The sequence below is a fragment of the Branchiostoma floridae genome, chromosome 14, assembly GCF_000003815.2.
Source record: "Branchiostoma floridae strain S238N-H82 chromosome 14, Bfl_VNyyK, whole genome shotgun sequence".
In the NCBI taxonomy this organism is placed as follows: domain Eukaryota; kingdom Metazoa; phylum Chordata; class Leptocardii; order Amphioxiformes; family Branchiostomatidae; genus Branchiostoma; species Branchiostoma floridae.
Window position 1 is genome coordinate 3,597,933 of NC_049992.1, and position 15,500 is coordinate 3,613,432.

The following is a 15,500-nucleotide window of genomic DNA, read 5'->3' on the forward strand; positions in this document are numbered from 1 at the left end:
ACGCTCTAAGAGGCCCGAAGATCTACTATAAGGCAATGTAGTAACGCCTTGAGAGGCCCGAAGATCTACTATAAGGCGTGTAGTAACGCCTTGAGAGGCCCGGAGATCTACTATAAGGCATGTAGTATTAATGCCTTGAGAGGCCCGAAGATCTGCTATAAGGCGTGTAGTAACGCCTTGAGAGGCCCGGAGATCTACTATAAGGCCTGTAGTAACGCCTTGAGAGGCCCGGAGATCTACTATAAGGCCTGTAGCCTTGAGAGGCCCGGAGATCTACTATAAGGCGTGTAGTAACGCCTTGAGAGGTCCGGAGATCTACTATAAGGCATGTAGTAATAACGCCTTGAGAGGTCCGAAGATCTACTATAAGGTCTGTAGTAACGCCTTGAGAGGCCCGGAGATCTACTATAAGGCGTGTAGTAACGCCTTGAGAGGCCCGGAGATCTACTATAAGGCATGTAGTAACGCCTTGAGAGGCCCGGAGTTCTACTATAAGGCGTGTAGTACGTAACGCCTTGAGAGGCCCAAAGATCTACTATAAGGCGTGTAGTAACGCCTTGAGAGGCCCGGAGATTGTCCTATCGTGCAGTTTCCAGTCCAGCGCCGTGAAGTCCGCGTTCTCCAGTCGCTCCCTCTCCGTCCGCTCCACTCCCTCCAGCCGCGCCGTGTGCTCCCGGAGGCTGGGGAGAGAGAGCACAGAAACGGTGAGATTGCGTGGCGTAATCGGCAGCGTGTACGTAATCTCCATGCAGATTTACCAGTAGCATACGATAGAATCAAAGCTGGCTAAGGAGCATAGCTGACCAAAGGGAGTCATCAGCCACTGGGTAGCCAAACACACTCCTAAAACGGCTTCACTCCTCTGGCAGCTTTTGATTCTATCTTATACTCCCGTAGGATCTGCTTGGAGATAACGTGTTCGGCTGAGGACCTACAGGTCGGGTTCGAATTCTGCCATGTCACCGATCTTGTGCCCTTGGAAATGACAAGACTTTCCCCACTTCACTCAGGTGGAAATGGTAACTACGTCATGGGCATGTGACACACACCGCAAAATGACACTTATTCAACTCTCAGATATGGCGGACGACGCGTGACATCTTAGTCACATGAGTGCAAAAACAAGTGACGTCATACTCACAGCCGCCGGTCGTACAGCACGCAGATCATACAGAACACTTCCCGGTCAAAGGTCATGTCCGAGTCCAGGTCCAGCAGCTCCATAATCCACGTCAGACGCGCTGATGACGAGTCACGCTCGTACAGCTCCTGCACAGCCTTTTGCACGTCCTGCAGAAAGAGGGAAATACGTTATCATTACCACTGATGACGCAATGGTGACGCACGGCTTTCAACACGTCCTACAGGCAGAGGGAAACACATTATCATTACCAATGGAGACGCACTGGTGACGCGTTAATGACGCATCGCGGTCGTACAGCTCCTGCACAGCCTTTAGCACGTCCTAGACAGAATCAGCTTTTTTTTACTCTAATAATCTTCTGAAGTAAAAAAAGGGAACCGACAAATTTATCCTGAATAATGTTTGATTGATTGGTTGATTAAAAACGCGAGCTGTAGCGAATTCGCATGCTTCAGGCTGAGGCCGACTATTAACATACGATACAACACAAGACAATGCAATATAAAAAGAAGCAAGAGACAAGGACAATTCAAACTGTTAACTTTTTCTCTAGCATTGAATTCAGTCACAATTCTTAGAATAAGACTTTTATACGTTCATCAGGACGATTTGGATTGAAACTATGACTCTTTATTCGGGAGAGTGTCCTGTGTTCTTTAAATCTTACCTTGAAGGCTAATGATCCGGAGTGTCTCCAGTCCTGTTTGTCGAAGACGTCCCTGTAGACCAGCTGACGCGTCTTGTTGAGTTTGCAGTACTTGGACAGATACTGGCGGGGCGTCAGTGCTGAGGGAGGAAGGTTGTTGAGGTTACAATGTGGTACTCTCTAAGCAGAGGTTCGGCTCAGGCTGTTTTTGACGTGTTTCTAGACGTGTTTGTCGGGCTTTCCATTTTCCGTTTTCTTCATGTCCAAGAAAACAAGATAAAATGGAAAGTCGACAAACACGCCTAACATAAGTCAATAATAGCCGAACCTCTGCTTGGAGAGTAACACTGTGGCCTACATACATTAGGAATTTGTGATTAACGTACACACGAAATGATGAATATTATTCTGCTGACAAATAGATATTAATCAACCACGTACTATATAGAAATGTAGGCCGATGGGTACTCAAGTCAACACTAATGTGATTGATTGGTTCATTGCTCGAGCTATCGATTGATTGAGGGATAATTGCATGGCTAATTGACTTACTAGTATGTATTTAATTCTTTGCCTGGGTATTGAACTATAGGAACTAGGGCTGGGTACCGGTACAGGAAATTCAGGTCCAGGTCCGGTTCAGGTCCAGAGGATCAGGTCCTGGTCCGGACCTGAACCTGGACCTGATTCAGTATGACTCATATCAAGCGTCCATTTCACTAAAAAGAAATCTGTTTGGTGGAGTATTAGACTCATACTGGCGTTTTAAAATCCTACAAAGCTGTCTGCACCTGTACGATTGGCTGTAAAACTTGGTAGAAATTACTATAAACTCTACTCTACTTCACTCTTGTTATTTTCTTCCACTTGCAAGCGCCAAAACGTGTGAATGCCTTATGAAATAATCTGTTAGTTTTCTAATCGGTCCAACATCCGGCCCACCTAATTTTTTCAGGTTCAGTTTTTCTGGACCGGTCCAATAAGAAAAACCGGTTTTGTACCGGTACGCTGTACCGATACCCAGCCCTAATAGGAACAGTTACTTACTGTCCAGTTCCCTGAGATCCATGGGCAGCTCAAACCTGCTGACCAGGCCGTGCACACTCGGGATCTAAGGACGGAATAAACGTGGTCAGTTATAGAGTAAATAGCAGATTTAATCAGTCATGTTCCAACCCTTAAAGCCCCCCTTTTAACGACCATATGCTAAAGGCGTTTCAACCTTTTACAGGATTTCACTTTCCATTTACAAGATTATGCCTTGCACTGTGATATGGTATTTCAAGTTTTGCCATTTCGTGCCATAGACAATTACAAATTTTGAAAATTCCAACTGTGTTGCTTTTTTACATCAATAATCCATCTTGACAGAAACAGGTACCAATGTCCTTCTCTCTGCAGTTGCTGAATAACAAGGGATGTCTGTGTATAATGTAAACGAATTTGTTGCCATGACAACCGCCCATGTAAGATGATTACAGCCTAATTTCTCCGTCATCATTCCCACCGGGGATTTCTGTTACCATGGAAACGATATTTGCGGAAAAATCGTTACAATCTTCTATCTGGGGCTGAATACAAGTCGCACATCAGGAATAAGAAGTGGGGTTAGTAACGTATTTAGCATGTTAAGTGTATAATTTGCCCGGCTTTGTATCTCGATCAAACAATGCTGAAATATACCTTGGAATATCCTTTTTTTTCTACAATGCGCTTGGAATGTAATTATTACAAAGAAACAGATTTGTCTTTTTGTCAATTTCGGAGACTGGTGGCTAGAATCATGTCCCTACAACTGAGACTACCGGGGTACAGAGCCATGGTATCTTATGATCAGAGAAAGCTGCTTACGACTCCTTACGAGTGTTTACGAATGACTAAGATTTTTTTTCAATACATACGAATGCCTTCGAATACTACGTGCTTTCCCAATGCTTTCGATTGCTTCCAAATATTATCAGTGTAGTTTTTAATGAATGCTTTCGAATGTTTACGAACGTTGCGCCCATGAAACAGTGACCTTACCGTGATCTGCAGTCCGCTAGACGGGAGAAAGTTCCCGCCACGTAAACGCTCACCCACGTCCTGCAACAATTGGAAAACATGGTGATTAGAGAGGGCGCACGACTACGAGAAGAACGATTAAAGCACAGCGAGAAAAACACACGCGCGCGCGCACGTGCTTGTGTGTGCACACACAAACGCACAAACCCACGCACGAACGCACACACACACAAACCCACACGCACACCCACGAGGCAGAACTCACAAAGAGGTAGTCTGGAGTGCCGTTGCCATGTCTGTTTCTGTCCTGCTGCTTGTTCTTCCCGTCCCTTTTATTGCGTGAGTCCTAGGAAAGTGAGAAAATAAATTGGATGATTTGAGCAAAAACAGCCGCAAAAATTGTATTGCCCTAACCTAGATACCTCACAAAAAATCGTAGGAAGCCATAGACGATACAAATAAAAATACGAGGCCTTTTTTGGTCTTAATCAACGATTAAATGGATGAATGAAAAATGAATGAATGAGTGAAAGAATGAAGGAATGAGTGAATGAAGGAATGAAGGAATGAGAGAGTGAACGAATGTTCCTTACCGGCCCGGTGTTTTCCCGCCGTTTGTTGCCGCGTTTCCTGTCGTCCTTCTCCCGACTGAGGAGCCGAGGCGGAGGCGGCGCGCGGGACGAGAACTGGTCCGACTCCTCGTCTGGTCCTGTCGACCTGTGGAGGGGAGAAACAAACAAATAGATAAACAAACAAACAACTTCAGAGGAGGCGGCGCGCGGGACGAGAACTGGTCCGACTCCTCGTCTGTTCCTGCTGACCTGTGGAGGGGAGAAACAAATAAACAAATAAACAATCAAATGAACAAACTCAACGCCGAGGAGGCGGGGCGCTGTAAAAGAGCTGGTCTTATTCCTCATGTGTGTCGTTGCGTCATATGCAAATAAACAAACAAGACTCCGACCTAAAGGAGATGACAGCATTAAAAACGGTTTTCGTTGCTTTGGTAAGATTTCTCCTTTTTTGAAATATCTTGTGCATTCTCTTAAGCTATAGCAGCAAAATAGTGGTCCTACTTCCACCGTTGGTACCTTTCTGCTATTCTAACTACAGTCCCATAACCCGTTTTTAACTCAATTATGTTATAATTCTTATCGAAAATGTCGTCTAAAGAAGTAAAAGTGATAAGCTCCAAACTCACTCTGTCTTTAAGTGATTCTGATCACCATCATCGTCATCCTCTTCGGTGCTCGAGTCTCCTGCATCTCTTCCGTGTTTCTCCTTGTTTCCCTTCACCTTGTCCCTCTCCTTCCGCCGAGTCTTGGGCCGCTTCCGCAAGTCCACGTCCAGCCCCGTCTTCAGCGGGGTCCTGTTCTCCGGGTGTGGGGAGCGGTCCCTGGACGGGAGAGGGAAGGAATGAAGACAGTCGTGAGAAAGGGAGTGAATAAATGAACGAACAAAAGATTAAGGAAGGCAGAAAAGTGATATCGAGCCAGTCTAAGTTCACTGAGGAGGTAGTATTCCATTGGTCGTGACAGATAAGAGATCTAGAGATGCTATGTACAGTATACAGGTTCATTATACAGAGAAATTTCTATAGCTCTTTTTGACCATCACAATGGACAGTCTGGATCACAGTTCAACGTCTCGTCTTTAGCACTGTGACCCTTTATGGTAGCGTGCATGTCGAATGAACGAGTGAATGGACACATTAATGATTGAATGAATTAGTGGCTAAACAAGTGAATGGCTGATGGAGTAAGTAGATAATGAGCGAATAAATGAATGAAGGAGTGAATCGGAAAATAAATGAAAGATACACATACCTAGACGGCGGTGGTGGACCGGGTGACCGTGCATTCAGGTCCGGGTAGCGCAGTCTGGGGTCGTCCCTCTCCGCCTCACGCCGCTTCAGGCGCGCCTCGGGGATCTCATGGTTCTGACGTGAGTCGGTCAGCGGTTTATGTACGTACTTCATTCATTATCATCATTGGTTATTGGGTTAAAATCAATGTAAGAAAAATCACGGGGAGAATAGGGGAGAACAAGAGAGAGATTTTTGTTAGTGGCAGCAAAAAATATGTTATAACTTCAAAGCAAAGTTGGAACAAATTGTTGACCTGCCTTTCTGCTTAACTACGAGTTATCACACTGCAACAAGATAAGTGTGAAATAAGCGAGAAATGCTTAAATGTTCTTTTTAGGTTGGTATAGGCAAGAGGCCGCAGTGAGCTGCATAGTAACTAAAAAGAGTGTTAGAGCAACAATAAATTTTAAGAGAGAAAACAACAGATCTACATATCGGAGTAAGCTAAAAGTGACATACAAAACTGTAATTGTATGACTATGTTGCGTCGATGAAGGTTAGACATCCAGGTAATCAGATACGCCAAAAAGTAGTTACTCAAGCAACTGGATACGATTTTGGAAACGGTTAGACGTTTCAGACAACATTCGGTGTCTTTCGTCTTTGACGCTGGATGGTGTCTAAACCGTCTGACCGTTTTCAAAATCGTATTCAGTTGCTTGAATAAGTGCTTTTTGGCGTATGACTACGATGAAAAACAGATCCACAGGCAAATAAGAAGAAAAGATACCTTCAGTTCCACCAGTTCGAACTCGTCCGGAAATTCCTGCATCATTTTCTCCACGTTCTCTTCTGTCAGGGCATACGTCTCGCCTTTACTTTTCAGCACGAACGCACGGGGGCGCTTCTTGAAGGCCAGGGTGGCGCGAACCCAAGAGTACAAGGCCTTAATAGTAACGGGATATAGGATAGAAAATATATCAGAATGGACACTAAGATGTAGTTTCCAGACGTGATATCCTGATTCTTAGTAATAAAAAGAAAAGAAGTTGTACCCTTACAATGGCAAATACATGTACATTATGATCCATCATGGCGTATATTGATATTTTGTACTTTATGCCTTGTACCTGTCATACACATCTATGCCCCCTTTCGGTCAGTAAAAGTAAAATCTTAATTGATATCAGCCCTACAGCTTCAGCTATGGCTAAACAGTAATATTCGAGAATGGCAGTTTTTCTACATATCTGTGATCTGACTCAGGTCATACTAAGTTGTATTTCTTTTATCCCCCACTTTCTTGACTCACCCTGAAAGCGTCCTTAGGGTCGAATCTGCCCACAAGCGTGTCCATCCCGGCCTTCACTCGCACCTTCAGCTTGTCGTCTTCATCCTCAGCGGGGGGCTGGACTGTGCCCTGGAAGGAACACGGGTAAGGAGAAGGAACCCAGAAGAAGTTAGAACCTTATCTCCCAAGACGTTTTCATCAAGACGAAGTTTTTCTTCTGAACCTGAAAATACTGCAGCCAATCTACACACTTAAGTAATTGCCAGATGAAACTTTATCAAGCCTCATAAAACTTTTCTTCAAGAGTGGAGGTGCAAACTTCCAGGTATCTTTGACCCACTCGTTATGTCACGTGTCTATATGGTCACGTGCTAGAAGCGATGGGTTATTTCTCCTGAGTAAGACCGCAGAGTCGGCTTTAATTTTCGCGTTGGATACAAAGTCATTAAGTTGTATCAGACATCTATTTTATTTGTCTTAAGTTTTTGTCTTTTACACTGATTACCGAAATGTTTGATCTGAAGTGAACTCACCTGGATTTCGAAGACGTTAGGGAGGTCGGCGAGCTTCGTGTCTGCCCCGGAACCGGAAGCCGGATACTGGACGCCACCACTGGTCAGCACCAGGCGGGGAGGGATTTTGGCGTGAGTCAGGGTGGACCGGACCCAGATGTACACGTCCTGCGGAGCGGGAGAAAAAGTCGGTTAAGAACGGCAGGATTTACCTCCATGACAAATTGTGTGTGTTAGTGTGTGTCATTGTATCTGTGTGTTTGTGTGTGTGTGTGTGTGTGTGTGTGTGTCAGGTATCCATTTGTACACCTGGTGTATGTGTGTATGTATGTATGTATGTGTGTGTTTGTGTATCTGTGGCTGTGTGTGTGTGTGTGTGTCTGTATATCTGTGTGTGTGTGTGTGTGTGTGTGTGTGTGTGTGAGTGAGTGTGTGTCTTTGTATCTGTGTGTGAGTGTGTGTCTGTCTATGTTTCCAGAGAAAACAACTGGACAGATTGGAACGCGGGTTGGTGATATGCAAAAGTCAAAGTCGATCTTTGCAACACCCCCCCCCCCCCCGGTGTTTGATCTTGGTACTGCTCCAAAGCGTCCGCTTTTATGTTTTGTCCTGGACGTGCTATGGTCTTCCTTGATGACGAATAGCTTTCGATGTGAGGAAGTGGTGGTAAAGATTTGAGCCCCCAAGCAACTTCTTTTCGTACAAAAGTACTAATTTTATATTGTGTTCGTCACATTTCCGAATGTCCACAAAGTGTTCTCAAATTGCTGTTGTTTGTATTACCCACCATACTACACATGTTTCCGGGGCTTTAATTCGACACAATCGTCAATGCGACAACTGTCCAAGCTGCGTCTCCTCTACAAGAACAGAGCCCCAACTGTGCGAACGTACTTAGTAAAATCCATGTGAGCGTGATCGGAGCAGCTCTACACGTCTGAGGGAGAAGCTGATCTCGCCACGGGGTGAACCTAGCCTCTATCAGGCTTCGTGGTTTGGTGGTCTAATTGTAGAAATTGGTCAAATAGAGTAAATACTACGCTAGGGGAGTCAGCCGGCCGAGTAGGGACATTCTCCTTGAAAAATGGACCTTCTCGGCCGGCTGACTCCCCTAGCGTACGGTGACTCTATTTAGACCATCAAACCACGAAGCCTGGTAAAGGCTAGGGTGAGTCTGTCACGAACCTGCAGTTAGCGAACTCATAAGGCGTGGAAAAGTCCCTGTACTTTCTAATAGTCACTTATTCCGTCTTTGAGGATACAACAGTCACCTCTTTGTATTCCGGTACCGTCTATGCATCAGATATCTACAAAGCATCAAACTTAGCATATATAATGCTCTAAAGGTAGTACTGTACCTTCCCGACCAAAGTCAGGTAACCATTTCTACACCTGGGTGGAGTGAGGAAGGTCATGTAAAATGACTTTCCCAAAAGCACGACGTCAGGAGCACTACGTCACCGAGAGTACAGAACTCGGGACCTTTAGGTTTGGAGCCCAACACACACACTCATGACGCCACGCGTGCTCCTTGTACATAGATGAGGGTCTGCATGGGGGGGGGGGGGGGGGGTCTTGGTAACGCTTAACGGTGAATTCAGGAGGCCCGGTAACGCTTAACGGTGAATTCAGCAGGCCCGGTAACGCTTAACGGTAAATTCAGAATGAGTTACAAAGCATAACAGTAACATCGACGTGCACTCCTGTTGCATACAAGGCTAGAGTAGTTATATCGGATGAAAATACATTGTGAGAAGCAAAAGGTGCCCAGAACCCGGAGGAATGACAGGGACTCCCGGAGAATGTCCATAATATCTGTAAATTGACGTAGGCAGAGTTCCCGGCCCGCCACAGAGACGGCGACAGCAAATTTCTTATGGGGGGATTGAACTATTGTTTCAGCACATCGAGCGCCGAAGGTGCGACGCATTCCAGGGGGTCCGATGCTCCCCAGGAAAAATTTAAAAATCAAGACCCTCTTAAATGCTATTTCCTGCATTTTCGGCCAATTTTGCCGACCGACTAAGCTAGGTTGATTTCGACATTTTCATCAAATTACACATTATTATACTCGCAGCTTTGGCCTCCACCCGCAGAGTCCCGACATATTTTTACCATTTCGAGCTCGGAAGTCACGAGACGTTGTAATATAAGTCCGGGAAAATTTTAAAATCTGGACCGTCTGAAACGCCATTTACTGCATTTTGAAGGACAGATTTTGCCGTAAGACGAAGCTAAATTGAATGACATTTTATTAGAGAGAATAGTTTTTTTGTGTGCGAAAACCTATGGCCCTAACATATTTTCGCCATGTCGTCGTGAGCGCCAATGGCGCAAGCCGTCGCAATGGAGGTCCGGAGAAACCTCATTTTCTGCATTCTAGGAGAACTGTTTGCCCGAAACTAAGCTATGTTTGACACTGCAGGAAATTTGTATGAGTGATAAAGTTTTGAGGGCGACGCTTCCGCAACATATTTTACCATGTTCAGAGCCGTAGGCCGGGAGGCTCGGCGAAATTTTGAAATCTGGACCCTTTGAAACGCAATTTTCTGCATTTTCAAGGGTTCTATCTGGCATTTAACTTCGTGTGTATAGTATAACGGATTACGAAGAATTTCTTGGTAACGCTTAACGGTGAATTCGGGATAACAAATAACGATTAACGTTGAATTAAAACGACCAATAACGCTTAACGAAGAATATACCGATAACGATTAACGTTGAATTAGAGCGGGTCGGTAACGATTAACGGTGAATTAAAATGGCTGGTAACGCTTAACGGAAAAAGGCATGCAGACCCTCATAGATTCTATCCGTCCCACCCTCTCTCCCTCCTCCCCTCCCTACGTACCCTGAGAGTTTTCTTGGCGGGAAAAGTCCTGACGATGGCGTCCTCTCCACAATAAACCATGACTTCTATCCTGTTGGGCCGGTCGGGCGGTCTCGGGTCCAACTTCTTCACAGACTGCAACACCAGAAGAAAATTTTCCGTTAATGAATGTATCGACTGAGATAAAGCACATGACTAGTTACTGTAGTACTGCCAAAAACAATGATCGAAATTTCAAGTAAAAACGTGCACTGGCTGTATGGAACCTTTAGTGTTTCTTTCTTCAAGAGTTGTTCAAACGGTCAACGTTATTCGGTTTTATTCATGTAAGTTTTTTTTTTTTCATTTATGTTGGAGAAAAAAATCCTGATCGCATGTACGTAACTATATGTATCCCCATAAAGGATACATACGTTCTAAAGATGATGGACAAGTTAATTTCTACTACAGAGTATGTGTGAATGCCTAAATCATCTATCCTCATGTTTGGCAAGACCCACTCTCCTTTCTTGGCGCCCGACCAGAGCCCCCCACCCCCGTAAGGCCTGTGTCACATTTCCTACCCGAGGCCAGGCCAGGATGTTTGGGGAAACGATGAAACTGTTTACCAAGGACTACACACAAATTATATTCATGACAATTCTGTTTCTGTGTGTTTTGTTGTCTTTCGCATCATTTTATTTCGTTTCCGAAAGCTACCGGGCCGGTTCCCGGGCCGTTGGGAATTGGGACCTAGGCCTAACCCGTGCCCATCGCCCCCTCCGGATGATTACACACTGTATGATGTGTTTATACATAGATCCACCCCCATTACAGTCTGCACTACAAACACAGTGCTAAATCCTTTCTCCTTATGCTTGCAAATACAGACAAACAAGTAGCATCCCCCTCTCCCAACTTGTCGCCCAAAACCACACCTTCACACCCCTCCCCCGTGCCCATCGATGGATGATTACACGTTGTATGGTATGTTTATACATAGTTCCACCCCCATCACAGACTGCACTACAAACAAGTCGCTAAGCCCTTGAGCCGGCTGTATGTACGGAGCGTGATACCAACCGGGTTCTAAACGCCGTTAAACGCCGAGTTTGTCCCGGTAACACATCGCGGGGGCACGTCGCCATGGCAACGCGAACAACCGTTCTGACGCCATGACAGCCGCCATGTTGGACTGTCAGTCAGAAAGGTCACAAGCAAAGTTTAGATGACCGCTGTATGTGGTGTACTGAGCAAAGGTATGTGGCCCACTGACACCTCTGATAGAGAAAGAAAGCTTCATCAAGAAAAAATCATCTCCAAGGAAGAAGAAACGAAAACGCGAACGTTAAGTTAGTTAAAAAGTTTAAAGGTTTAGAAAAAATAACGATATCGATGCCCGCATTTGCTACATTCAGTTTTCACTTGGATATCCATCATTTCTCTTACTCTGTCGAAAAGCAGCTTTCCGCTTAGAAATGATTATAGAAAATTAAACTATGAAACTCGTCTCGCAGCAGATACTGGGATTGGGTACAGTGTTATTTTTCAAGGGCCCCTTCTTCAATAGAGTCTGGACCAGGTGAAAATGAAAGCTGTCTCCGACACTCTTATGCGGGCTCTAGCATTGATCCACTTAACTAAAGCGGTCTAACCCGTAGCGAACCACAACTTTTGTCAAACCGTCTGAAACAACTTTAATCGATACCATTACTTCTTATAGAAACTATGTCGATAAAATTGGCATTGAACTGAACTAAAGCTAACAAATCCTGAGCAAAATGACTCTCAAAGTGCAAGAGCTTCTGTGATAAAAACATAGCGGAATTTCTCTCGCATAGAAAGCGGGTGGGTTTGAGCCGTGGAGAAGTGTAAGCTGTGCAAATAACAGGCGATTCCGACACACAGGAGACCACACTTGTGGGTCGCTCGGACACACTTATGAACCCGGGCGCGTCGCGTCGCTGGGAACGTGGCAAAACGTAACTTAACTGTTACTGCACGGTGTCATGATATACATATATACGGTTCATTTTGCGAAAGGAATAATTTTTTAGGTAAGTTCACACGTGCGTATTTATTCAAGTCCGTATAAGGTCCGAAAGGAAGTCTTGGCTTTTCAACCCTTGAGTTCATGATTAGGATATCATACAAAATGTAAAAGTAGTACTGAGAAGTATTCGAGTGAGGAAATAACACTTTCACGAATACATTAAAGTGTGTTTTAAGACCGATTTTCATGTAGAGTATTGAATAGGTTACGTATGGGTTAGAATGGTGGTTAAGAATAAAAAAGATAAGTAAGAACATTTATTTTGATAAATAAATAAAGAACATTGGTTGTTATTTTACGCATACCTACCAGCTGGTAAATGGAACAAAAAAGGTTGGCACAATTCTGCTGTGGATGAATTTGTGAGGATGGTTTCAACCCCTCCTTCTACGATAATTCTATTTTCAAAATTACTTGAAATTTGTTAAGCGACCTTTCAAATTTCAGGTCACAGCGAGTTCGACGCCGTAGTGGAATGGAGTGTAAATAAGACCAGTGCGTAGGAATTTATGACGTAATAAATCCCCAGTATTACCGCTCCAGGTGTGGCCGCACTAGTCAATAACACATACAACAAAAAACCCTGGTCGTTCTAAGTCCATAATCTCAGTATATAATCTAAAACAAGCGGCGGGGGTGTGGAACTAGGCGGAGCAACAATTCCAAACAGCGCCGTGTTTACTGTCGGGTTAGGTTAAATAAGAATCGTGTTATATACATAACCGTTTCTATAGGGATGGGGATTATTTTGGAATTATTCTATCTGCGCCGACATTGAATTTGGCGCGTGTTTGACTTGAATTATGGTTATTGTAACGTTACTAGGTACTTGGAGAGCGGCGGGTGTTTTGTGCGGTTCCTACGTTTGGTAGATAAATAAACTCTACTAAGAAACTGATCTCCAAGCAGATGTTGCATGGGAGGAAAATTCGTAACATTCTGAGATTTCCTCGTTTTCTCAGAAGAGGGCATTAATTTTTTTGCAAATTTTGATTTATTCAAATGATTATATCTCGCTCTCTCTTAGCTTGGCTTATGAATATACGGGAGAAGGAAATATACATAACACCACAAAATTAAAAATTCCGATAATTCGTCGCTAGCGCGCTTTGTATGTCTGTAGTATACAGAAATACCCAGAAAAACAAGCTTCCCTTAAGGACAATTAAGAAGAGGACCTTATCTTAGAGATAATGGAGAATTCTGTCTTTCCAGAGATCTGAGGATCGTCTTGATACTTCAGAGAAACTTCACTCCCAACATCTGCTTGGAGATAGATACATCAATATATTTTTACCCGATCTACTTCTAGACAGAAGTTTCAATCCTTTGTTAAGCTCGTATATACATGGTATATCACATGTCTGCAGGCGCATATTCAGAGGTGTATTCCTTGTAGCATGTCACCTTCAAAAATGGTAAAGGTAGCCTCATAGACTTCTGGAAGCTGTTAGGACAGTTGGTTGTTATCCACTGTGTCTAGGGCATGGTATTGCAAGGCGGAGCCCATCCCTCTCTTTTCACCGCCCTTTTGTTTTACCTCAACACCCGAAGTCTGTTGCTCATATATAGTATATACACCTGGGTGGAGTGAGAAAAGTCGTGTGGGGTTAGGGCACATAGATCGGTTGCCTGATGGGATTTGAACCTGAACCTCTGGTTTCTAGGCCAACAATTGTAACATCCCGCAGTTATGTCACACGACCCCGCTGTCTAGACTACAGAGAAGCAATCAAACAATTCTCACCTATTCTCCAAGTTAGGTTAGGTCGAGGCTCGCCGGTAAAAATTTCGACCCAACCTCTGCTTGGAGAATAATTCCTCTGGTTTCTTTGCCACCCAATTGTAACACCCTGTATTTATGCCACACGACCCTAGCCTATACTCGGCTCCGAGGATCGCTGGTCAGATAGTAGAAATTGGACTAATAGAGGAAATAGTATGCCAGGGGAGTCGTCCTATGGCCGGCCAACTCCCCTGGCATACTATTCCCTCTATAGGTCCAGTTTTAAGATCTCGCAAGATCTCGCCGGTAGAGGCTAACACGACCCCACTGTCTATAGAAAAGTAATAAAGTAATTCTCACCTGGTCCACTCCCAGGTAGAACCCCCACTCCGGCACGTCGGGCAGGGTGAGGGAGTCCCGGGCGGGAGACTGCGGAGGGAAGCCGGGCAGGAGGATCGGGAACTCGCTCTTCAGCCGCGCCACCGACACGCTCAGACTGGACCTGCGGCTGCTGCCCACGCTGGGCGGGCGGCTGGACCAGCTCCCGGGCCGGGGCACGCTTACGGCCGGGGACATCGTGACGGCAGGCCGCTACGTCCGCACGGAGTCAGGTGTGCGTGTAGTCAACATTGTCGTAACGCTAGATCCAGTCTTACTAAAGGTAGAGCGATGTCGAATGTTCAGATCTCTCTCTGTAGTTTGCGCCTTGGAAGCCAAAAGTTGTTTGAACGTCGGAAAGGAAAAGTTGTCACAGATTCCTGATCGCCAGTCCTTTACTGCTTTTCGGTGGAAAAATATCCAAATGTGTGGTTTGAATATTATCTATTACACCAACAGCACAGGTCAGGATAGTTGAACACCTGTTTTACCTGCTGTAATTGGTAAATATTTCTTTACAACACCTGGCGATGGTGTAACGATGGAAACAGGAATGTTACCTGGGGACAGGTATACAGGTCCCGACACTGAGTCACCTCTGAAGGTCCGATTCCTTCCACACTTAGGAACGCCTCACTTTCTTCACGACAAAACTTTCTGTCAAGTCTTTCAATGAGTCTGCAACAAGTAACAGCGCCGACCGCTCGTCTTGCCGCTCCTAAGAAATAACTGTTTCATCTTAAGGACTTTCTTCTTTATCCACCTCACCCAGCATGCTGATACACGGATAAAGTTGGATTAAGTATCCTTTTTCTCGCGTAGCCAGGTAAATCCGTTAAGTGAATGCAAAAGTAATCCTTTTTCCTTCCCTCAGATCCAGATTTTGGCGAGGAGAAAGCTTCACAGAGTTAAGAACTCTTCAGTGTCGCCTTCAGCTTCGTAAGCAGGGAAAAAACACGAAGTATCGTCACAGGCGACCGCCAATCACACCGCGGTTACCATAGCGACGCGACTGGGCGTGGTTGGCGGTAGGTGTGCAGCTTTCACTTCGACACTTTGTAACAACTGCGGGAATGTTTATGGAGGAATTTACGGTGCTGAACCTGAGAAAAGCCGGGCGGGTAATCTAA

At 44.9% G+C, this 15,500-nt stretch overlaps 1 protein-coding gene across 1 annotated transcript; it reads right to left on the bottom strand.

Moving 5' to 3' along the window:
* LOC118430913 lies at positions 1–14,597 on the bottom strand. Its single transcript, XM_035841943.1, has 14 exons — positions 14,353–14,597; positions 10,256–10,369; positions 7,426–7,572; positions 6,914–7,021; positions 6,392–6,547; positions 5,621–5,733; positions 4,996–5,190; positions 4,388–4,511; positions 4,060–4,140; positions 3,816–3,917; positions 2,838–2,901; positions 1,812–1,930; positions 1,142–1,290; positions 1–680 (listed from the first exon to the last, which is right to left on the bottom strand). The coding sequence occupies exons 1-14, from the start codon at positions 14,566–14,568 to the stop codon at positions 536–538; spliced, it is 1,833 nt and encodes a 610-aa protein (XP_035697836.1). The 5' UTR covers positions 14,569–14,597; the 3' UTR covers positions 1–535.
* Between the last annotated feature and the right edge of the window lie 903 nt (positions 14,598–15,500).

What these genes read in the sequence shown, in the direction of transcription:
- LOC118430913 (XM_035841943.1), bottom strand. Translation starts at nt 14,568, where the DNA reads ATGTCCCCGGCCGTAAGCGTGCCCCGGCCCGGGAGCTGGTCCAGCCGC. An exon ending in GCACTCCAGACTACCTCTTT is followed by an intron (nt 3,918 to 4,059) that starts GTGAGTTCTGCC and finishes TTCTTCTCGTAG; the next exon opens with TCGTGCGCCCTCTCTAATCA. An exon ending in GGATCTCAGGGAACTGGACA is followed by an intron (nt 1,931 to 2,837) that starts GTAAGTAACTGT and finishes TTCCTCCCTCAG; the next exon opens with CACTGACGCCCCGCCAGTAT.